General features: G+C 39.1%; 1 protein-coding gene across 1 annotated transcript in view; it reads right to left on the bottom strand.

The window, feature by feature from the left end:
- Positions 1–25,464, bottom strand: part of RUNX1T1 (RUNX1 partner transcriptional co-repressor 1) — a 141,402-nt gene that overhangs the window by 60,123 nt on the left and 55,815 nt on the right. The window contains 2 exon segments of the mRNA XM_047783619.1: positions 2,476–2,717; positions 4,843–4,980. Coding sequence (XP_047639575.1) covers positions 2,476–2,717; positions 4,843–4,980 — 380 coding nt within the window.

The following is a 25,464-nucleotide window of genomic DNA, read 5'->3' as shown; positions in this document are numbered from 1 at the left end:
GTATGGAGGCATCAAGTTCTAAGTTTTTATACCCACCAAACTCAAAACATCTTCCCATGAAATTCTGAATAAACACTAACTTCCTCTCTGTAACGATAAAGGTCAGAGCCTCCGTTTTTTTTTTTTTATCTTCCATTTTGTTTCTAGGGCTCATATTCTAAAGCCATACCAGTTGCATTTTACACATTAAAACAGTTCTTACTAATACCTTTCTTAACTTCCATCTAAATAATACCATAAAGTGACTCATTCTGATTTTACTACTTGAGTTCCAATCATAGGCCTGTCACCACCAATTAAGTGACCTAGCATGTTTTTCTTCTGTAAATCTGCTTCCCCTATGCAAAATGCGTATCAGTAAAATGATGTGGAAAAGCTTGCAGTCAAACGTGCAAAACAAAATTTATTTTCTATTAATTCATCATTTGACAAATGTTCACTGCCTGCCTAACATATGACTAGCGCTATTAGTTAGCACCCTCTCCAACTATCTCCATAAAGTTTTTTGAATATCTTTTAAAAAAGTACTGCCCTCAAGAGTATGCCACTTGATATGTGGGGGGAAAAAAATCTATTTAAAGCTACCAAATTTTTCTATATTTGAAGTTAGAGAAACCACTGTTAAAGAACATATCAAATTTATACAGCAGATTTAAAAAAAAAAAAAAAAACTGTTTTACCAGTAACAACATATTTTTTGGCCACGCAATACAGTTACTGTTTTGGACTTACTCTGTGGTTCTATTATGTAACTTATTTATGTGTCAAAAAGACTTTATGCAAAATTCAAGAACAAATACAAGGGAAAGGTGAGTGACTGACAAAAGTAACTGTAGTACGCTGACATGCTTCTTTCTGTCCAAAGCACCTTCCTGGAACACCTTGGAGGAACACAAGGTGAAGATGATGGATTGATTATGGGAAACCCGAAAGCTTCTTGTTCTTAAAATGTAGAGGAAAGGAAGGCAAGGGTTAAAAGTTGAATTACAAAATCTCTGTCAAATGTGAGATATTCTGATTTGAAGCACGTCTACTGCACTAGACCCTCACTGAGACTATTAATTCTAGGACTTCTTTTGCAAAACACAACTGGTATGGGGAGTTCCCGTTGTGGCACATCGGAAACGAATCCAACTAGGAACCATGAGGTGGTGGGTTCCATCCCTGGCCTCGATCAGTGGCTTAAGGATCTGGCGTTGCCCTGAGCTGTGGTGTAGGTTGCAGACTCAGCTCAGATCTGGTGGGGCTGTGGCTGTGGTGGAGGCCAACGGCTGAAGCTCCAATTCAACCCCTAGCCTGGGAACCTCCATATGCTTTGGGTACAGCCGTGAAAAAACAAAAAAAAATAAGGAAAAAAAAACTAAAACTGGTATGGCTTTGTCCATGTGATAAGTCTATGCAATAAAAATAAATAATCTATATCAAGAAAAAGGAAACTGCTGCCCACCAACTGAATTTCAGTTCCACTGTAAGCCTGGATGATGAAAGGCCTAAATATGTGACTCATAGCTTCTCTATGACTCAGTTTGCTATGGGGGGGGGGGAATCACCTTCCTAAATGAAAATCTTTCTTTTAAAGAAAATCACAGGCTATGTAAGAGTGATTGAGAGTGCAAAAAAAAAAAAAAAAGATACACATTCTAATTATTCTAATTTCCAGTTGACAATAAACAGAATGTAGTTTAATGTGCCAAAAATCAACACTTCTGTTCTCAAACTAATGGTTCATATCATTCTACCTATAGCAAAAAATTGTGAAAAAAAAAAAAAGAAAGAAAGAAAAGAAAGAAAAAGAAAAAAAAAATGGTTACCAGGGACTAGGGGCTGAAGAAATCGGGGTATTATTGTTTTACAGGTCAGTTTCAGTTTGGGGTGATGAAAAAGTTCTGGAAATGGATAGTAGTGATGGTTACACAACAATGTGGATGGAATTACTACCACTGAACTGCACACTCAGAAATGGTTAAAATGGTAAATTTTATCATACAAAAAAATTTAATGTTATTGGCCTTAAAAATGAAACCATAAAAGACTTTTCTAACATACTTTTATGTTACTTGTTATAAATTCTTGCTTATCTAGGCCAATAATCGAAATCCCCCAAAGCACTAAATTAAAAATAAGCACCTAATTAGATTAAACAAATCATTAACATAGCTTTAAAAATATTCTGTCACTGTTGAAAGGCACTAGCTATGCCAGGAGGATATACTTACTAAATTTTATACACACACCCATTTATGGGCCAAAAAAAACAATAAATTCAGATAATCCTATTTTCATCAGCCAAACAGTAAAAGAAATCATTCAATACATACTGTGGAATTAAAATCCTCTACAGAATTATCAGACTTGCATGCAATTTCCAGGTGTGGAAACTCTTAGAACAAAAGGCTGTGAGAACAGAGTCTGTATTGTCAATCCCCCACGTGCTCTCCCTTAGCCCAGACAAGTGGGCCAATTTTGTGTGCTTACCACCAGTCCTAGTACGAGGGTGCGCACTCGCTCTCCTATCTCTGGTGAAATGTCATTGCCAAACTGCTGCAAGGTAGTGAGGAACCGTTTCAGCTTACTGAGCTGCCTGGCGCCACAGGCTGGGGGCAGCTGTTGATTTGCCAGAGAAGAGGAAGAAGAAGAGGAGGGCCCATTGCTAAAGCCATTGGGCGGCGAGGGGGCGCCATTCAAGGCTGTAGGCGAATGGCTCGTGCCATTGGTTACTGTCAAGGGCACAAAATCAGAAAGAAAAAATAAACTTACAGACAACATGCACAAGGAAATTAAAAACAAGTTCCTTTCCCTTCAAATCTGGTGAAGTTTGTAACTTAAAAACCATTGGGCCTTTTTGATAAAAATGCTTTGACTTCACAGATCACCAGAGGCTCAGGTGGACTCATCCAAAACTAAGTAGGTGGATTCCTCAGGCTGCACGAGGATATTCTGCACAGAAGCTGATAATAAATGGGAGTCGGCTGTAACTCAGGGACAGCCCTGCCTCCCACGTGCACATATGCCAGCCACCTGAAATGTTTCAAACATAGAACAAACAGCATTTTGGATGTCAGCCTTTTGTCACAGGCTTACATCAATATAAAAGGACTATTCCTTTCTAAACGGCTCCCCTAGAGAAAGTGTACATTTGGTGAAGACTAAATTTATCACTGGACATTTTTAATCATGTTTTGTACACACAACTGACAGCTGTGTTTATAGGAATAGGACTTTCAAGTTTTAACCTTATACCACCCAATTAGAAGGCTATTTTCTCCCTCTCATATTTCTTAACCACTTCTTTAGGGAAGACGCAAATTTTATACAAGAAGCCAAAATGAATATGATAATTATCAAGGAGTTTTTTTCTAGAAATTGAAAGGGGACATCTCAATCCAACTAATAGTGTGGATTGGTGGTAATTCAGTAAATTCATTTGATAAAATTTATTTGAACGCTGATAATCTGTAGGAACCAGGCTCAAAAAATTTGCATTTTTCATCAAAGAAAATGTTGACTTTATCATGTTAGAACTTTATCAAGCCTACTCCCCTTTTTTGGCCGCACCACGGCATGTGAAGTTTCCCCGGGCCAGAGATCAAATTCAAGCAACAGCTGCGACCTGCACCACAGCTGCAGCAATGCCAGATCCTTAAACCACTGTACCACACGGGAACTTCCTCAAACCCGTCTTTTAAATATAATTTTGATAAGCTACCTCCAACAATAGTTTGAAGATGTTTTTTAAGTACCTTATTATTCTTAAAAGTTTCAAGAAAATGAAATGTTCTCTTGTCCCAAATGAGTACCAAAGTAACCTGTCAAGACATAACATCTCACTAGGACCTTTCACAGGAGGCATAGGCCTAAGACTTTGGATAACAACAAACCAAATGCAAGATGACAGGGTTACAACTTGGCCCTGCTGCAGTTCCCTGCTCCTTACACATTTGGAAAGGTCTTTTAAATGGCACTGCGACACTGCATAAATAGTCTGGGATGTGTATTTTACCAATCCCTTATAATCCCATGGATCTATTTTTGCCTGTTAGTTATTTTTCACTTGTATAAAGATTTCATGGTACATAATCTGTAAATAGTATTATCTGCAAACAATGCCATCTATTAGTTCCACAAATCTTTCATGAGACTTTAACCAGGACTTTGAGATTGCTGAAAACAAAGCTATCTGCTATCCCTACTGGAATACACTGGAAAGAAAGGGAAGTTGCTATCCTGTCAGAATATTCTGTCCTTTTTCTTGGGTGACACAAAAAGCAATACTGATTCAGAACACAAGTCTTGAGTCAAGCTGAAATGGAGTAAAGGTTAATAAATGTCTGACAGGTTCAAGATAAGAAAGTTTTCTGTTGCATAAAATGATCCTCCTTTTAACTTAAGCATGTTAGATTTTAACATTATTTGTAAATAACATAAGTAGTATTAGAAGATCAGAAGTAACTTAGAAATAATTATAGCGTATTAACATGTTCCAAGTCAAAATGAACAAACTAAAATAAGAAACTCCATATTAAGTCAGAGGAGAAGTTATAATGGTAATGATGTGTTACAGACCGAAGACAGTGTTCTTCATTTGCTGAAATCACAGCAGACTACGACTCTGAAACAATAATGAAAAGGCAGGCAAACACTGACAGTCATACAGAGTATACCTAAGATATAATACATCTGTGTTCAATATCACTGACAAACAAATTTTGGTTGGGGGAAGGGCCTTCATTTCTATATAATACATTGACTCTGGATCTTATTTTCCCTTAATTTTTACTTGTAGGAAAAAAATTTAATTTGAACTTTCAAACACAAACACAAAAAGCAGACACGCCTACTCACACGTTGTTGGCGTAAATGAACTGGTTCTGGGAGCTCCTTGAGTTGTTGGGGGAGGTGGCATCGTGGGAGGGGTCAGCCTGGACGGGGTCTTCACATCCACAGGTGAGTCTGGCATTGTGGAGTGCTTCTCAGTCCGATCTGGAGGACGCCACCACGATCATGTTATTTTATTCCTTAAGCATCCCAGGGTTTTTTAGCACTTCAATTTTAAAAGTGGAGGCCCTCTTTTTTTACAAGCAAGGTAACAGAAGAAATCCCACATCTTCTATCAATAAAATAGGCTTATCTACCAAAGCTTAAATCAAGACTGTATCATCCAACCCCACTTAAGAAGGTGTAACACAGATGGCAGGACCTCATTTCTAACTGGGTAATTTTACATCCTATTGTTATTTCTGGCTTGGGCAGATGCTACCTTGGTAGTGTTATATGCAACAGCACAACTTCACTTGAAGCTGAAGCCAACATTAGCAAGAAGTAAAAAAATAGATAGGGAAGTGGGATGGTAATGAAGCCCTCAGACAGCTCAGAAATAACACAAATCTGAAGCTCCATTATGCAGGTGAGATACTGTTAGGAGCCGGGGTTTTGCAAGGACTTTTTGTAACACCTGCCATCCCCTTTCTGTGCTTAGTTCTCTAGCCTAACAGATGAAGCAGGCTATGTCTCCCAGACATAACCTCTCACTTCCACCTTTTCTGCCTTGTTTGAAAAATCATTACTACATAAATGCCATATGTCACACAATGAAGTGAAGCTATTATTTACTTAGAACTTGTGCCGTTTTACTTAGAGTCACCATTTTAAGAACAAGAGACCAATATTTCAATTAATAATCTCAGGTAGAATAAGAATGAAAAACTCCAAAATTGAGAAATACAAAGAACCAAAGACCCTCCTGATATTTTTCCAAGACTGTGTGACAGGGAGAAATTTCCTGATTACCCAATAAGGAACATTGCTCTTCAGGACTGTTTTATACTAACTATAATTTTCCCTTGGAATTTAAACTTTTTTCTCAATCTACTCTCCTCAAAGAAACAGATCTCCAGTTTAAAAAAAAAAAAAAATCATTTAAGGTGCCTCTTGCAGTCTTAGGCACAGGTATCTCCCATTTGGAGTTTTTTAAAAGTAAACATAGACTGTTAATAAAGAATAGGTCTTTATTAGACATTATGATAACCATAGTAAAACCCCTCAAAATTACTTAAAGTCAATTATTAAAAGAAAATAAAAAGCCCCAATTACTGCTACGACAATTTCAAATCTACCTCACCTTTATTCAAAGTAATTTCAATAAGACTTGAGTTGCACCACTGATACCATATTAGTGAAGATGTAATAAAAGAATGAAAAATAATCCTCATTCTAATAAAAAGCATCTTGAAATATGATCTAGTGAGTAGTATCAGGTTTCTATTGCTGTCTGAACAACAATAACTGTTCCCTACAGTGAGTAAGTATCCTGCATGAAATGATGGTGAAGACACACACGGAAAGCATCTCTACCTTTATCTTATAGTTAAAAATGTGCTCACATAGTGCTATTTCAGAGCATTTAATAACCAGCAACAATGAATAACTTATTCTAGAAAAATACAGAAGGCAGGTTTAAAACCGCTTCATCAATGGTTAAATTCATTGCACAGTCTACTCACCTCAACCAACCTCAGCAACAAGGGAATAAATAGCTTTCCACTTACGTTGCAGCTGAGGGAAGAGGTACAGCCGCAAATACAAGTCTCCCTAAATAAAGGCAAATATTTCTGTCATGCCAAGGAAGGAGGGATAGAGGGAGGCTTGCCAGAGTCGGCTGGGAGATAACAGTGGGAACTGCTGGTCCATCTGGTTTTCATTCTGCTAACACTCACACTGAACTGTTAGAGAAGGCAGTCCAGATACACAGATTTGAAGCACGTGGTTGCACAGACAGAGAAAGGAAGAGCAGGAGGGGGAAGGAGAAGTGGGAATAGCAGAAAAATAAATAAATAAGCATATGAGGCAAGAGAAGGAAAAGATGAGAAAAAAGGAAAAGGCCAAAGCAGTGAGAAAAGAGCCTGAAGAGGGAGAAAGTTACCCTGGACAGCTTTGTCCACCACTAAACCCCGAGGCTTGTGGGGGACAATCCCTACATTAGTTAGCTTGACTCAATTCTGGAGCAATAGCTAAACCTGAAAATACATCTTAAACCCACTTTCCTTCACTCTTTTTTAGATAGCCCACACACAGAAAAAAGGGAATAATAAACTGTAAAGCTGACAGTGGGTTTCCTCTTTGAACTCTTTTAAGATAAGGTTTGTATTTGTCTTCCTCTGCCCAATTTTAGAAAGATTTTTGATATATGAATAATTTTAATTTGAACACCTGTTGATTACCTATCTTAGTCCACTTATGTAGTATGTTTTTTATCTAGATTTAATAACAACAATAATTACTATAAAAGGTAGGTGAACATTTTTTAATTCTTAAAATGTACTTTAGAAGCAATAACCACTAAGCCAATGAATAGTAAACACTACTACCTCTAACAGGAATATATACATTCTAACCGTATGTATATGTGTACATATTTAACAGGAACATATACATTCTAACCATATGTATATGTGTGCTTTCGTTTTTGACATTAGTCAAAGTTCTGCAATGGTTAGCTTCACTCTGATCAAATGGAGCTCCAACCCAGAGGTCCTACAAACTTAGACAAAGTGGGACCATATGTAACTCATTCTGTGCTGTTCAGTGCAATCAATCTAGGATTGAGATAGATGGTGAAATAACCAGCCAGGCCTAAGTCATACTCACAAAACAATCCTCTGGAGTAGAGAGATTTAAGATAAATTCAGAAAATGTGTTTCAAGTATGCCGAGTTCTGCTGCATTTGTTTTGGATTATTTAAAAAAAAAAACATTTTGAAATATATATTCTTGAAACTTTTACAGCAAACAGCAAAAGAGCTGAGTTAACCAAAGAAGCATTTCACTCCATTTCAAATTAGAGCATATAGTAAAACCAATATTAAGTTATAATATTTCTTATGTAATTTTTAAGTTCATGAAAATTATACTGTTCTTATTATGTAATTTCTACTTTTAGTTGCTGTAGGGGAATGCTGACATTTATTGAAAGACTGACACAAAATGATTAAGAAAAAAGAAAAAACAATCTCTATCATATCAAGAGGATATGTACAATTTCAAAAACTGCCTTTACTTCTACCTTAATGATTCACATCACCTATAAACAAGATCTTTCCTATGTGGTAACCTTTCAACTCATGCGGCAAATATCCAACACATATGCACTAAAGATGGCATGGAAGAAAATGTGGCATGTATAAATATGTTAGTGATACCATTTCAATATCCAGTTCAATGTCAGGGCCTTCTAGAAGCAGTATGTTTTCCATTTCCTTTTTTGTTTATTTGTTTTATGTGAGAAGGTATGGCATAATATGCCATGGCACTTGTTTTACTTTTAGTTAGTTCAAACAGTTCCAGATGTGTTTTTAAGGTAAGAAGAACAGGCATTCTACAGTCTCCTAGTTTACATACTATTCTAGACATGACTGGTGTAAAAAAGAAGAGTCCAGTATTGCTATAATGAATGGTACATCTTTGCTATCAGAATTCAACACGTCAATTATAATAGAAGAAATATTTTATCTCAAAGGTGTTATGGATTGAGGAACTTCTTGGTCAATCAGTAGTTCATGCAGAGTTAGTCTTATTGAATAAGTGTTAGTTAAGGAAGCTAGAAGGTATACACTAAAGAGGATTAAGCCCCAGTGGAACCCAGGTACCAATAATGGAAAGGCAGTTACAGCAGAACAAAACTGGTACAGAATTTGATTTTTTTTTTTTTTTATTTCTCTGGAAAATATGGTTCTGACTATGTAAGTCATTTAGTGACTCCAAGGTCTGGGTTCAAGATGTTGCAGGTAACTGCCTGCAGACTAGAAAAGCAGCCATCCGGCCTTCAAGAGGCCGCCACCCCATGTCCAAGATAAACATCTCTATAATGTTCATTCTGGCTCATATCTCTTCAGCCATGCCTGAGAAAAAAAAGTCAAGTGCTGACATTTTAAGCTGGATGTAATGATACAGTGGGAAGGATATTTAGCCTAACAGAACTTCCAAGGTGAGACAGACGATTACAAATGTAGACTCTCTCTTCACCATTACACCTCAGGCAAGTTAGTTAACCCTGAGGCTCAGCCCTTCATAAGGAGGGGGATATAATTCTCTACCTCATCAGAACCCTAGCACAGTGCCTTCTCATATCAGGCTCCCACATGTGTGACCTCCATTTTCTTCAGCCTTCCATTCTGTGATCCATTTGTGGTTTATTTCCAATGTCTTTCCCAAGTCTATGCTCTATCTACATGGGGCACCTTGGCATTACTTTTTGGCTGTTCTGCCTTTCTTTTTCATGCTGTTGTTTCTTTTATGTAGAATAACCTGCCCCATCTTGTACAGTATTCATGCCCATTATCCAGCATCTTCTTACAGCTTTCCCCAGATGCCCCAGATGCTAACCACAACAGGCTTCCTCTGCCTCTCTTTGCACTTATCACAGCCCACCTATATAATAGCTGTATATGTGTATATGGATTAAACCTAAATAAATACCCCAAATAGTAAAAAATAGTCAGTAACTTGATAGCATTTATTTTTAAATGCCTCCTTAGGAAATCATGGTTCTCATAAGAAAGATAGTCACTTCCTAACTTTTACAAACCCACTTTTCACTTCAAAATTATCAACCCCAATTTCATAGCAAAAGACACATACAGAATCATCAACGGCATATAATAAGAGAATGAAATGCAGCCAATATGGGAAAATACTGGAGACCTGAAATTCAGTTCAACTGTGCAACCAACTTTTTCAACTGTTTCAGGCAAGTTTAAGAATGACCCTCATGCCTTATCACAGGGGCTATATGAAGATTGTTATTTCTGAAACACAAATCTGACCTTATCTATTCCCTGTTTGGGAGTGTCCCACTGACCATAGAATAACATGTAAGCTCTTTTGGGAGTTCCTGTTGTGGCTCAGCGGGTTATAACCTAACTAGTATCCATGAGGATGGGGGTTTGATTCCTGGCCTCACTCAGTGGGTTAAGGATCTGGTGTTGCCATGATCAGTGGCATAGGTTGAAGATGCAGCTAAGATCTGGTGTTGCTGTGGCTGTGGCAAAGGCTGGCAGCTGCAGCTCTGATTAGACCACTAGCCTGGGAACTTTCATAGGCCGCAGGTGCAGCCTTCAAAAGCAAAAAAAAAAAAATAGATAGATACAAAAGCTCTTTAGCTTAGCTATGTCACAGGCGGCACTGTTGACTTTCTTCTCAACAGCCCTTATCCACATCTTGCTGGAGAGCCCTAATTTTGTACAGGCACACAGTTCTCGGGGGCAGGTCCCCCTTGTTTTACATTGATCAAGTATGACATTTCCTTATCAGCAGCAGGTTTCAGAGATGAGTGTTGTGCTCCAATTCTGGACAATGGGCCATGAAGGGAAGTCTGCAGAAAAGTCTAGGAAAGACTGCCTCCTTCTCTAAACAGACACCCAAGGAGAAAATAGCCCTTCTTCTGACAGGTACTACTGTATCAGTATCTGCACTTCTTTGGCATCTACTTTTTTTTTTTTTTTTTTGCTTTTTAGGGCCGCACCCACGGCATATAGAAGTTCCCAGGCAAGGGGCTGAATGGGAGATACAGCTGCTGGCCTACACCACAGCCAGAGCAATGCAGGATCCAAGCCTCATCTGTAATCTACACCACAGCTCAGGGCAACGCCAAATCCTTAACCCACTGAGTGAGGCCAGGGATAGAACCCACATCCTCATGGACTCTAGTTGGGTTCGCTAACCACTGAGCCACGAAGGGAACTCTTGGCGTCTACTTTTCTTATTTATGCTGTTAAGCAACATGACCTCAAGGATCTTTTGCAAACTCTTAATATTCCCTGGTTTTTCTCTAGAGATATGGCTTATGACCATCTCAAACACAAAGAGAAAATATCTCTTATGATAAAGTGATCACAAATAAAATTATTCTGATATTGATGATTATAACCAGACTTCCTCAGTTCACATAAATGTCTATGACTACACAGAAACTTTCCCATAAACATTAAAATTAATATCTACCTCTTGTTTTCAGGCTTCATTTCTAAATCTCCATCAATGATTTTTTTACAAAGTAACCCTACCAGTGTCCAATTAATTGTCCCTGTTTAGTTATCATGAAAACATTCACTTTCACAGTCCAGGTACTTTCTTTTTTTTTTCAGGGCCATACCCACGGCACATGGACAACTCCCAGAATTGCATCTGGGAGTTCCCGTCATGGCGCAGCAGTGGTTAAGGAATCCGACTAGGAACCATGAGGTTGCGGGTTTGATCCCTGCCCTTGCTCAGTGGGTTAACGATCCGGCGTTGCCGTGAGCTGTGGTGTAGGTCGCAGACACGGCTTGGATCCTGTGTTGCTGTGACTCTGGCGTAGGCTGGCAGCTACAGCTCCGATTAGACCCCTAGCCTAGGAACCTCCATATGCTGTGGGAGCAGCCCAAGAAATGGCAAAAAGACAAAAAAAAAAAAAGATTAAAATTAAAAAAAACAAAAAAACAAAAAAACTGCATCTGCTGCCCTACACCAGGATCCCAGCTGTGTCTGTGACCTACACCACAGCTCAGGGCAACCCTGGATTCTTTACCCACTGAATGAGGCCAGGAATTGAACCCACAACCTCATGATTCCGAGTCAAGATTCATTTCCACTGTACCACAACAGGAACTCCCACAGTCCAGGTTCTTGAAGGAATAATCTACACCGACTTTCATCATTTCCCCTTCCACCTTACATACTTGAAGCAGACATCTTTAAGACTCTACCTAGAAAGTTCCCTTCCCTGCCACACCCTCTAATCTCATAACTACCTTGGGAGCCACCATGTTCTCTTATGACCTTGTACCCCAAGAAACCAACCAGCAGCTGGCCCAGGCGCAGCACTTGTCAGGCAATCTATCTCAGTCACTCCCCCAAGGTTTTAGTCTTCGGAAATGAAGAAAGAAAAACAATCCCCATCGAGAGGTGAAAAACCAAACTGCCTACCACCCTCCAAGTCTAGGAAGCAGATCTGTGGTGGAGGCAAAAAAAAAAAAAAAATGCCGTTAATAGACAGAAGCAAGTGATAAGAGATTATCCTTACTAGAACTTCATAAAAGTTTCTCACTCTACTGGATTCTAGGTGCTGGGAGTGAAACTGATAAGGGCCTTGGGGGGGCTCCCCACTTCTAGTTTTTAGGGAATAAGCTTAATCCTCCATGACATTCCCTGAGTTCCAAAGGGCAGGTTCTCACAGTTGCTAATCAGGGAAGGGAAGGGATACAGGGATCAGGGAGGAACAGTTAAGAAACAACAGGGCAGCCTTGGGCCAGGGTCCTGGTTTCTCCTCCAGGAATATACATAATACTGTTGAGTTCTACAGAACTAACATTTCATCTAACAAATGAAAGATGTTACGGAGCCTTTTTCATTTTAGAAAGGAGGACCACCTTTTTTTTTTTTTATCAGTCCCAGGGCCACTAAACACTAACTCTAAAGAACATCTACCCTGATCCTTCTCTGTGGCCTTATTTTCTACTCCCAAATGACAAAACCCCTCTCTCCCAAAGGAGGGCACACTTGCTGGCTGTGGCCTCCTTTGCCTAACAAAGCAATAAAGCTATTTTTTTTCTCCTTTGCCCAAACTCTACTTGGCACCCACGGACAAAGAAAGGCCAGGTTCTGGCAACAGGATCTCTAAATTCCTACAATTTGGATCTTCCAAACAATCCTAGTCAGTCTGTCTCTCCTTTCTCTGAAACTTTTCACTCCAAATCAAGGAATCCTGATTAAAATAATCCTAGAATGCAGCATCAATTTATTCTCCTCTCATCGAAACTCGTCTCAATTGTCTCTTCATTATGAATCCAAGAAATATCTCTATCTATCCTTATCTGACATCTTTGTACCACTGACACTGTTTTCACCCCTTCCTGATTCTTGAAGAATACTGTCTCCAAGATTCCACCATTTGAACACTCTCATTTCTTTCAGGCCTTCCTGGTTGCTCCTTTCTCAGTCTCTTTTAAGGATTCACCTTTCTTTCACCACCTCTTTGATAACTACTGCTATTTTCCCCCAGTGTTCCTCTTCAAACTTGGACTATGCCTTTTCCTTGGTGACTTCATTTGTGCTGTGACTACGGCCATTATGTGGATGACTTGTGCCTAACATCCCTCCCAACTTTTAGAACCACTATTTTGAGAGTGCTACTCATTTCAATAGCCTGAATTCAAAAACTCATCATCCAACACCTTGCACCTGGCCCAATCAACAACCTATTGAATGGACTCCCTGGCCTATTCAGCTCTGATACATTCTCCAACCCACATCCAGACCTTTTACAGTGTTAAGCATAAAGTCCATGTGCCTTAATAGTGCACAGAGCTCTGTGACTCACCTAGCTTCTATCCACACCTGTGAACTCTTTCCTGAACTACTGTGACTCTCCAAATACCCCCGGGTCACACAAGCTTCCATTGCACTGCATCCTTTTCCTAAAATACTCTTCACCCCACCACTGCCTTTAACTCCATCATTCTTTTAAAACTCCTCTGGTGTCACTTCAAACAGAAACCCTTGCTAATAAACTTTCTATCCATTGCTGTCCCAGACTCCCCTGTATTTCACTATTTCACTCTCTGGAGCCCCCTTCTGGCACTGATCACACTGTATTTAGAACCAAGGTCAGTTTCTCCTGCTAGCTCATAATTCACTTAAGGTAAATGATGACATATTTTTTTTTTTTAATCCTCAGCACTTTAATCCTCAGTACAGTGCCCGAGACATTGAAGATGCTCAATAATTTCAATATTTTAAGTGAATATACATTGCTATAATGTCATAATGTAGGCAGATAGGATAGGTGTCCTCAGAGGAAAAGAACCAGATACAGCTTTTGACACAGAGAAGCCATTTTGTTCTATGCCACTTGGTGATATAAGCGTAGCCACAATGCTTGCCCTTGAACAGGTCCTAGTAATTAAAGATCTTAAGGAAACAAAGGAATGCAGAAACAAACAAACAAAAAGGGTAGTCAAATCATTGTATCCAGATAAAGCAGAGTCCTAGTTCCTCCTCTAGGGATATACATAACAACACAGCTTTATTTCTGCAGGAATTAAGGCCCCCACCCAGGTGGAGGATGGAATGGTGAAGTTGACCCTCCAGACTTCAATTAACTAAAGCTTGGACTCTGTCAACCTCAGCCCCAATTCTATGCTGAATTCTCTGCTCAAGCCTCCTTATGAATATGCATGTATCCTTAGTTTAAAACTTCCCCAATTTTGCTATTCAGGGAGACATTGCTTTGGGAAAAATGCCCAGTGTTCTCCTTTCTTACTGCAAGTAATAAACCCTTTCTTCTTCAGTTTGCTTCTATCTTTTGACTTGACACTCACCAAGAGGGGAGCCCAAGCTCTTAGTCCCAACTTTGAGACACTGGCACTTTCAAGAGACTTGAGTGATTTAACTTAAGATAAAATCATACACATCTTTTTTTTTTTTTTTTTGCTTTTTAGGGTCGTACTCGAAGCATAGTGAAATTCCCAGGCATCTGAAAACTACATCACAGCCCACGGCAATGCCGAATCCTTAACCCACTGAGGGAGGCCAGGGATCAACCACTGAGCCAGGAGGGAACTCCAAAACCATCTACATCTTTTTTCCATCCTAAAAGAATCCTCAAAAGAATGTCCACACTCTGAAAACATTGTCACCAAAGACAAATCTTTGAATTGGATTATTGATTCCACCAGTTTTTAACTTCATAATCTTTATTTTTTTATTACATTGCCTTACAATGTTCTGTCAATTTCTGCTGTATAGCAAAGTGACCCAGGACTTTATATACGTGTACATATATATACATTTTTTTCCTCACATTATCCTCCATCATGTTCCATCACAAGTGATTAGATAAAGTTCCCTGTAGATCTGAAGAGCAGAATCTCATTGCTTATCCACTCTAAATGCAATAATTTGCATCTAACCCCAAACTCCCAGTCCATCCCTCTTCATCTCCCTCCCCCGGGCAACCACAAGTCTGTTCTGCCTGTCCATGAGTTTGTTTCTTTTCTGTGGATGAATTCACCAGCTTTAAAATGCCTTTCAGCAATCACAACATATTTCCTAAAATGCTTTATATTAGAAAAAGGGACTGGCAAGGTGATGTATACACATGACCCATAGTCTCCAAAAACTCCCTTTTTTACAATAATAGTATCAGTGTAGTCATACATTATACATATGTACATTCAAAACAATTTTTCCACATTCCACAAGTTTTTTATGTTGCTTGTCAATGGATGGTAGGATTATTTTTAGTTTATTTTTTTAATTTTATTTAAATGTTGGGCAATGAAAATGTTTCGTTTTTTACAAGGAGGAAAAAAAAAACTTAGGATAAAAGTCACCTAAAATCAGGTGTTAGGCCCTACACCAAATGCCCTGCACGCTTTATCTCATTTTAAAATCTCACTGAGAAAAGATACTACAAATTTGCCCATCTTCTACAAAGAAACTGAGGGCCAGAGAGGTTGGATAGTTTGTCTGAAGTTACAAGCTAGAACTTATTCCAGGCCTTCTCAGAGTTCATTACCATCCAAAACAAATATTTTTTATTTTTGTCTTTTTAGGGCCACTCTTGTGGTGTACAGAGGTTCCCAGGTTAAGGGTTAAATAGGAGCTGCAGCTGCTGGCCTACACCACAGCCACAGCGACATGGGATCCAGGTCCAGCAGTCATCACCACAAGCTCACAGCAATGCCAGATCCTTAACTCACTGAGCAAGGCCAGGGATCAAACCTGCGTCCTGAAGGATACTATTCAGATTTGTTTCTGCTGAGCCAAGACAGGAACTCCACAAATATTATTTTATACAAGGTCTGGAAAACTGAAAGACATGGTGAATAAATATTAAATCTGGAGTTAGCATTATACTAGAACTACACCTTCCAAAACTACGATTATACTAGCCACATGTGACCATTTGTTTAAAATTTAGTTCCTCACACTAGCTCAACAGTTGTGGTGACATACCTGTGACGGATGGCTACCATATTAGAAAGATGAGTGACAACAAAAGGACATCGCTGCAAACAATGGCTCTGAAACGCTATATTCAAAACAATGGGTCCATGGAGGTGACCATGCAGCCTGAAAGTGTGGGATGGAGGGAATAAGTGCCTTTGGCTTCATCCTAAACTACCCCATTCCCATTCAGATTCTTCACTTGTTTTAGAGGTTGAGCTTCTGCATATGATTTCATTAGATATTTCAGGGGCAGGAAAAACAAAAGTTTGAAACCCAGTGACTAAGAGAAGTGAGCTCTGAGGAAGCCAAATAAGTCACCCTCAGTCCAGGTATTAGTAAACACTGAGGTAACTATGCTCATAAAAACGAGGCCAAGGGCTCAATCCTGGAACAGGATGGTTAGCAGCAACTGGTCTGGAAAGAGGGATGACAGCTTGAAGCAGGACATCATGCCTTCGAAGATCATGAACATGAGTTTAAGGCAAAAGACAAGCAAAAGAAGGAGGTAAATCCATACTAATGTATCAAATTTCTAGAAAAATAACCTCAAAACTTTCTAGGTCATCTCTGCACAGGGACAATGAAGTTTCCTTCCCTTCCCCTACAGCACTTAAGTAGCTAGTACTTAACACATTTATCTTATTTTGACTGTTTCCCCCAACCAGTGTCAGCTTCACAAATATAGAAATTTCTACTTGTTTTGGGAATCCCAGCTTCCATGGAGTGCTGTGCCCAAGTGCCTGAAATAGTAGGCACTTGATAAAGATTTGTTGATGAATGAATGAAGACAGTAGAAAGCAAAACTAGTTTCTGACAAAACAGCCAAAGACATATTAGTAACTCTAGGGTTGGGCGAGGGCAGGGGGGGATGAGTGAGCAGACTGGAGACTTGCTGAAAGCACACACCCATTTAAATGCAATGGATGCCTGAGGACAGTCTAAACCAATTTGCTCATTTCTTGACAAAGACGACCTTCAGGCAGGCCATCAAGAAAAAGCACTACAAACATTAGCAAGGACCCAAATGGTAGTTCTAGCTAGAAAAATCAATCATTAATTTCATAAAGTATGGAAAGGAATGCTGGTCACAGGAATACTGGTAGACTCCAGGCATTGCTTATAGGCATGAGTTTCATTAAGAGATATCTTCTCTCCCATGTTAGATATGTCTTCTCTCCCGTGTTATCACCTTTACTCTAGTGACTCTACTTCTAATAATCACTTCCTGGAGGTGGCTCTTGGAAGCCCCCAAGGGGTATGAAGCAGCCTGGATTGTCACTTTAACCAGCATGAGTCACCTTAATATGTTTTAAGATTTACTGTGTTTTAAGATTTCCTTTGGAAAAAAGGGACTTCCTGTTTAAGAAAGACAAGTCTGCAACCCCTGGCACAGGCAACCAGCTCAAAGTTCACTGAATGACTGTGATAAAAATACTTAGTAAGAGAAGTTCCCATTCTGGCTCAGAGGGTTAAGAAACTGATTATTATCCTTGAGGATGATCCCAGGCCTTGCTCAGTAGATTAAGGATTCGGCATTGCCACAAGCTGTGGTGACGGTAGAAGATGAGGCTCAGATATGGTGCTGCTGTAGCTGTGGCATAGGCCTGAAGCTGCAGCTCCAATTCAACTCCTAGACTGGGGACTTCCTTATGCCGCAGGTGTGGTCATAAAAAGAGAAGGAAAAAACAAAACACCACCACCACTTAGTAAAAAAAAATCTTGTCACCTAAATATATAGAAAAGTAACTCCTGCTTGAGTAAAGAGCAGAAAAAAACAAAGCTATCACCAAGGGCCCATAAACTGAATGTAAGCTGCCAAACTAAAGATTATTCCAGAAGGTAAAAAAATAATAATAAAATAAAATAATGATCTGAACATTTAACAATCCTAAAGTATGGAAAATTTTTACTCCACCGGGTATTTGCCTTACTTGCCAATGACAAAGGCCACAGAGCCAGCTCTCAGAGGTGCTGCAGAAAAGTGATGACATCCACCTCCAGTGCAGTCAGTTATGACCATTCTGACAAGAGGAAGTAAACCTAGGCAGAAAACTATGAAGGCGTGTAGAGTATGTACCACTGGCTAAATCAGAACAAACAAACAGTAGGAACTCAAGAGTATTTGTTGAATTTAATTGGATGTACTCTTAAAAAACAATCAACCAATACTGTTAATGTAGCCTTCACACTCCAGGCAACTGGAAAGTTTTTATAATGATAAACTCATTTCGATATTATGGATATATACTGAGCAGAGAATAAATAGGGTAGGAAAGGCTAGAGGACTAGATGGCAACAGTCTAAGCAAGAAATGATACAGCATTCGTTGTGGACGCAGCCCTCAGGATGGAGAATAGGAGGGAGATTCAGGAGATGTTTTAAAAGTCTATATCAAATTCAGAGAGTTTGGTAACAAAATAAGATCACAGTGACTTGGGTCCCTTCAACACCATGGTTCAGCAAATTGTTCTTCTTCCTAAAAGTGCTTCTTCATATCCATCACCACCACCTCACTGGGACTTCTAAGTAGCTAATCTTCACAACCCCTCACCCCACACTGAAATGTTTACTGTACAACAGATGCAATAATCTTGTCAAACACAAATATACCTACTCATCTAAATAACAGCACTATTCAAACATGACTGGAGTTCCCATTGTGGCTCAGAGGTTAAAAAAAAAACAAAACAAAACCAAAAAACCCTACTAGTATCCACAAGGACATGGGTTCAATCCCTGGCCTTGCTCAGTGGGTTAAAGATTCAGTGTTGCCCTGAGCTGTGGTACAGACTGCAGATACAGCTTGGATCCCACGTTGCTGTGGCTGTGATGTAGGCCAGCAGTTCCAATTCAACCCCTAGCCTGGGAACTTTCTTATGCTATGGGTTTGGCCATAAGGGAAAAAAAAAAAAAAGACACACACACACACACACTCACACAAAAGCATAACTGAGCCATCTACAAAATAAAAATCATTATAAAGAAAAGTGCAGGTACTATTTCCTATAACAGGGAGAAGATAATCAAAACAAAGGAAAAATCACTGCCATTAAGAACTTTATATTCTAATGATAAGATCCAGTTACCACTCTATGGTTTACCATCACTCTTAGGCTAAAATCCAAACCCCTTTAAATGAAGTAGAACAGTAGATAGCCTTGGTCTCTACTTACCTCTCCTCTCTTCCCTCACATCTCACCTCACCTCAAGGCTACTCGCTCAGCCTGGAAAACCCATCTCAGCTCAAATTCACTCACTCAAAGGTATACCTGATCCCTCTGCCATTCCCTGTGGTATAAGATCTATCGTACCATCTAGCTGTTCTTTCCAGAGCTTGCAAAAACTCTTATAATCATATCACTACTTATGACAGAACAATTATTAGACAGGACAATGCCTCCTTAATGTCAGGGAGCATATCACTCCAATACCTTATCAACTCAGTCCCAGAATTTACCACTTCATTGAGAACCTAGGACAAGTAAATGGCAGATAAATAAAATAATTTTCTATTTAAAAACACAGTTTGGAGGAGTTCCCACCGTGGTGCTGTGGTTAAGAATCCAACAGCAGGGGCTCGAGTAGCTGCAGAGGTGCAGGTTCAATCCCCGACCTAGCAGCAGTGGGTTAAAGGATCTGGCATTGCCGCAGGTGCAGTGTAGGTCTCAGCTGCAGCTCGGATCCAGTCCCTGGCCCAGGAACTTCCATATGCCATGTGTGCAGCCATTACAAAAAAAACAAACAAATGAAAAAACACAGTTTGGAGATAGAAATAGAGCAAAGCAATTGGATTCCTTATTTTCCTTGAATGGGATTTCAAAATTTCTTCAATAATAGAAATAGTAAAATAATGGTGAAAGCAGAACCAATCTCACATTTATACTTAACCCCCTCTGGGAATTCAAGAGGAATTCCCCCAACATCATTCAACCCAAACCACCCCAGCATAGGTACAAACTTTTCTGTGGCTAATCCAAAGGATATGGTTTCAATCTTTCCCTTAGTTGAGCTCTCAGCAGCCTTCAATCTTCCCAGCCACTCCTTACTCCTGTTCTCCTGCACAATCATTCTTTCAGTTGGGCCTCACCTCTTCCTCTTCTGAACTGGCTTCAACCCAACTGCTCTCTGAGGCAGGCCGGCCAGAGCTCCCTATCTCCAGGAGAAGGACTCTCTCCTGGGAACCAGACTACTTGCCTAACGACTCAACCCAGATACCACTGACAGCTGTCTTTAGAACCAAATCTAACTTCTTCCTTAGGAAATCTGGCTCCGCCTATGTTTTAATACAACTAACCAAACCCAAAATGCCATTATCATCCTAAGACTCCTCCCTCTGTACCATCCTCCTTCTACACCCAATCCATTCCCAGTATCTATCAATTCCACTTCTAAATACCTTCAGGAGTCATTCTCAGTGAACCTCTGACCTGGGGTTCAGAACCTACAGAGCCTCTGAATGGTTTTCTTTGCCTCTAGTCCCTCTCTGCTCAAATTCTCTCCTCTTTGCTTCTAGAGTAATATTTCTAAATATGAACCTGACAAAATCGTATAATCTTCTATACTATATAATCTATTTAAAAGTCTTTCTTCAATTACATAAGTTAGGGCAAAAAAAAAAAAATGAAGGTTCTTGTGTTCTTAACTCTGTAACTCCAATATCTAAACAAGAATCTTCTACACAGTAAGTCCTTAGTTTGTCATACGAAGACATTTTTAAAAAAATTATCAAGCTGTCCATTTTACCCCCACTTACACTATAATCATTAGATGTAAAGCAATCCCAACTAAAATACTAATGAAAATTTTTCCAGAATTTTACAAATGTTTTAAAAGTAAATCTGAAATGAATATAGCTAAGAAAACTTTGAAAATGATGTGTAATGAGGAAATTTAGCCTAACATTTGTTAAAATGCACCAGAAAACTAAAATTTAAACAATGTGCTACTAGTATAGAACTAGCCAATACAGAAAAATAAAAACTGAAAAGAAGCAGAAAAAAAATACATAGCTCAGAAATAAATATACATCTAAAAATGTAGCATGTGATAAAGATGACTTCTAATATTAATGAGAAAACAATTAAGCAATTCAAGGAACTCTCGGAGTTCCCGTTGTGGCACAGTGGTTAACAAATCCGACTAGGAACCATGAGGATGCAGGTTCGATCCCTGGCCTTGCTCAGTGGGTTAAGGATCCAGCGTTGCCGTGAGTTGTGGATCCCGAGTTACTGCGGCTCTGGTGTAGGCTGGTGGCTACAGCTCCAATTAGACCCCTAGCCTGGGAACCTCCATATGCCATGGGAGCGGCCCAAGAAATGGCAAAAAAAAAGACAAAAAAAAAAAGAAAAACTTTTGGAGTTCCCGTTGGAACTCCAAAAACCGTGGCTCAGCAGTTTAAGAGCCCAAGTAGTATCCATAAGGATGTCAGTTTGATCCCTGGCCTCACTCAGTGGGTTAAGGATCTGGCATTGCTGTGAGCTGCAGTGTAGGTCACAGATGTGGCTGAGATCTGGCATTGCTGTGGCTGTGGTATAGGCCTACAGCTCCAATTTGACTCCTGGCCTGGGAAATTCTACAAGCCACAGGTGCAGCCTTAAAAAGACCAAAAAATAAAAACAATAACATTAAAATAAAACTTTAATAAAAAAACAAAAAAAAATATATAGGTCATACTTTAACCATAGGATTGGGAAAGAGTCTAACCTATAAGAAAGGCAGAACCAATAGTGGCACTCACTAATAAATTTGAGTACAGAAAAAAATATATATAGTCAAAGACAAGCAACACCCAGGGAACAAATACTTGTTTTGTGATAACAATGAATTGATATACTTAATATATAAATAGCTCAGTCAAATCAATAACTAAAAGTTGAAATGCCTAACATAACAAAGATAATAAAACAACAGGAATAGGAAATGCGCAAGAGAAATATAACTGACCTATAATTCTATGGAAAAAAAGGTTTAACCTCACTAGTTTTTTATCATTATTATTATTATATTAAAATAAGATATTCTGGAGTTCCCATTATGGCTCAGTGGTAACAAATCCGACTAGTATCCATGAGGCCGTGGGTTCGATTACTGGCCTTTCTCAATGGGTTAAGGATCTGGCATTGCCATGAGCTGTAGTGTAGCTCGCAGATGAGGCTTGGATCTGGTATTGCTGTGGCTGTTGTGTAGGCCGGCAGCTACAGCTCTGATTTGACCCCTAGCCCGAGAACTTCTATATGCCGCAGGTGCAGCCCTAAAATGACCCCCCAAAAAAGACATTCTTTTTCATCTAACAGACTAACAGATTTTTGAAATAATAAAACAGTATTGTTACTTTTATCATTTTGTAAAATGATACCAATTTTCCTATAGGACAATTAGTCAATATGTATCAACTGCCCCTAAATTATACATATCCTTCAATACACCAATTCCACTCTTTGAAAATTATCCTAAGTAAGAAATATCAAGTGCACAAAAATGCTGATAATGAAGAAGATTGGACATTTGGCAATTCAAATTCTAACAGAACATGATGACGTGTATATTTACATGGAAAGATCTTATAATATACTAAGTGCGAGAAACAGTTACAAAGCTACATGCTTTGCAAGATCTCATTAAAAAACAACTATTTTAAGACAGTTATAGATAGATGGATGCGTCTGTGTGTTTATAACTAAAAGTCTGGAAGGATATGCATACAAAGGATCTCTATCGGATTACTTAGAGTGCTATCTCTTAAATCAGTGTATCACAATGGGGCAGAGATTTCAAGTATACTGTCAAACAGTTATAGTTATACCTTTTTCTTTTAAGTTTTCTGTTAAGTTTTAAGCACTGTATTTAAACAGTTCTAAAACTCCTATATTTTGTCCTTATAACATCTCTGAAACAGGGAGTACTGTGCCATGCTTAGTGGCAGCACTTTTTTCTGGGAGGTCTGTAAAATAACCATGTGCCTTAAAATCAATTTAGATAAAAATACAGCACACCTAGATTTTTCTAGGAAAAAACAACTAAATCTGAACAAAAAAATTAAGGAAAGACCATACTTCATTTTATTTGGAACTCTACCAAGGCTGTTCAGCTTCAGATTAAAAGAAAGACCACTGGAGAATCCAGAACTATAAAATTCTGTCAAGCTACAATTTGAATGACACATTTTTACAATACACACCACCTTAAGTTCCAGGGATGTGCCTCAAGGAGACACATAAATAAATTTCAAGTTAATAAGTCCTTAATGTAGCCTCGTCTGTACATATCTTTAAATGTGGGTAAATATTATTAAATTAAGATGACAGTCTAAATTCCCATCCATTTACTAGGAATCATTTATATTTCATATAGCACTAGAGATGTCTTCTCTGAGCTTATGAAGAATTATAATAAGGGGAAATCAAACCAAACATTGATGGACAACTGCAAAGAGCATTCCATGTACAAATGAAAAATGCTGCTTGCAGACTTTGCTTTTGGTCAGTGGGTTAGGGATCCGGCATTGTCACTGCAGTGGCTCAGTCACTGCTATGGTGCTGGTTTGATCCCTGGTCCAGGAATTTCCACATGCCACAGGCATGACCCCCCAAAAAAATGTTGCTTGCTAGAGAGCTATAAGATCATTTTCCAAAGCACAACCTTCTTTACACTGTCAGATAAACTAATTACAAAGTAAATAAGCATCTAAATACAAAGGAAGCTGTTCTTAATCAGGGTTCCACCACATTATTACTAACTTGTTCTAACAAATTAGGACAAATTCAAAATCATCCCTATGATAATATCACTATTACCACTTCCTTAAAAAGCAAAGGAGTAGAATTTTTGACACATGCCAACACCACCAAAGAAATCCACTGTTTGTGTAAATACTGTAATTCTTTGAGCAGCAGCAAGAAAAAAATGCTGGGAACCTCTGTTCTGAGGGGTCAAACCAGTGCATTTCCCATCTCAAAATCACTGCCCAGGATAGCTCAGGGAAGTTACTGCAGCCTAATAAAACATTTCATACACTCTTCATCTTCTTTCTCTGAAAAACAATAATTTACTTGTACGAGCTTAGATGTGAAAGAAAACACAAGCTTTTGCCCTGCAAGATAATATTTTATGTCTACTTGGCCTGACTCTAGGCAAAATTATGAAGTCAGCAAAGTTTATCTTCAGTGCCTCCCTGTTCTCCTTCCTTTCAGTAAGTACCTCCCACTATTCCTCACCCACAAGAAATCTGGAACTCTTATCCTAACCCTTAACTAAAGATAGTAAATTGTGACACCCATCTAGACTCAACGTCCGGAGCCTGAGATCTGTTCCAAATGTCTACTTCTGAGACAAAAGTTGCAGTGATCATTTAAACGAATGCATATAGGGGTGGTGACTAATAATGGTGGCTCCATAAACACACACACACACACACACACAGACACACACACCCTTTTTCCTTGTTTTGTGAATCAGAATTACCTGACTTGAGGGGGACAGTGAAGGGTAGAGGAAATGCAGAAAGATAAAACCATGCAATTGAGTAAAGGGAATATAGCTACTAATACCTCCCTTCTGCCCCACCCTAAATATATTACTATATGCATTCCCAGGTAACAGCCTTCAACGAACAAACAAACATGGTCCTTCTCTACCTTAACTTGAAGGATTAAACCCTTCTAGGTCTTATATAGGGTTGTTAGGAACCAAGGAAGTGGGAAGGACAGGCAGTTACCTACTCATAGAAATAATCCAAGGTCTATGGAATGTCTATTTATGAATATGATAAATACTAGAAAGTTACTATTTTCATTCTGCTTCTACAGACAGGCAGCTGCTTATTTTCACCTTTTCTATTTCAACATCAGTGTCACCTCCTCAGGGCATCAATCCGTCCCTGGCCATCCAATTGCAAGCAGGTTTTCCACCTCTTTGTTTCCTTCACGACACTTGGAAAACTCAAAATTCTTTTATATCCTTTTCCTAGGAGTTTAAGGGGCTCCCACCACAGAGTACTGTTCTATCCCAGCCCTAGCACAGTGTCTGTCACAGAACAACTCCAAAAGATCCGTTAAAATGGAATTCTAAAGATGTAATTCTAACTTTCAAAGGGGCAACAACAGAATGTGAAACTAGTTATGAAACCAGTAAGAAAAGAAACAAGGAGGTGTCATGAACCAGAAACACAAAGGGAGGGTTAATAACCATGAGTTCATGCGAAGGTCAAGGTTAGATGGGCAGTATGATAAAGCAAAGAGGAAAAGCTATAAACTGGACAGAGAAAATGAAGAAGGCTTTCCAGAATGAATGAGCCTGATGACTGCTGAATCTGAGATTGACTGAGTTTCTCCAGCCTGGGAGGCCCCCAGACAAGATGAGGCAAAAAAGAGTGAAAAATAATGGTGTATTAATTAATCCTGAAAATGTCATTCAATTTGCCTCAAACCCCCAGCCAAATTCTGATTGCCTCAATCCCCCAGCCAAATTCTGATAACCTCATGCC

The sequence above is a fragment of the Phacochoerus africanus genome, chromosome 6, assembly GCF_016906955.1.
Source record: "Phacochoerus africanus isolate WHEZ1 chromosome 6, ROS_Pafr_v1, whole genome shotgun sequence".
Taxonomy (NCBI): domain Eukaryota; kingdom Metazoa; phylum Chordata; class Mammalia; order Artiodactyla; family Suidae; genus Phacochoerus; species Phacochoerus africanus.
Note: the sequence above shows the minus strand (reverse complement) of the source record. Positions and strands in the feature narration are given on the sequence as shown.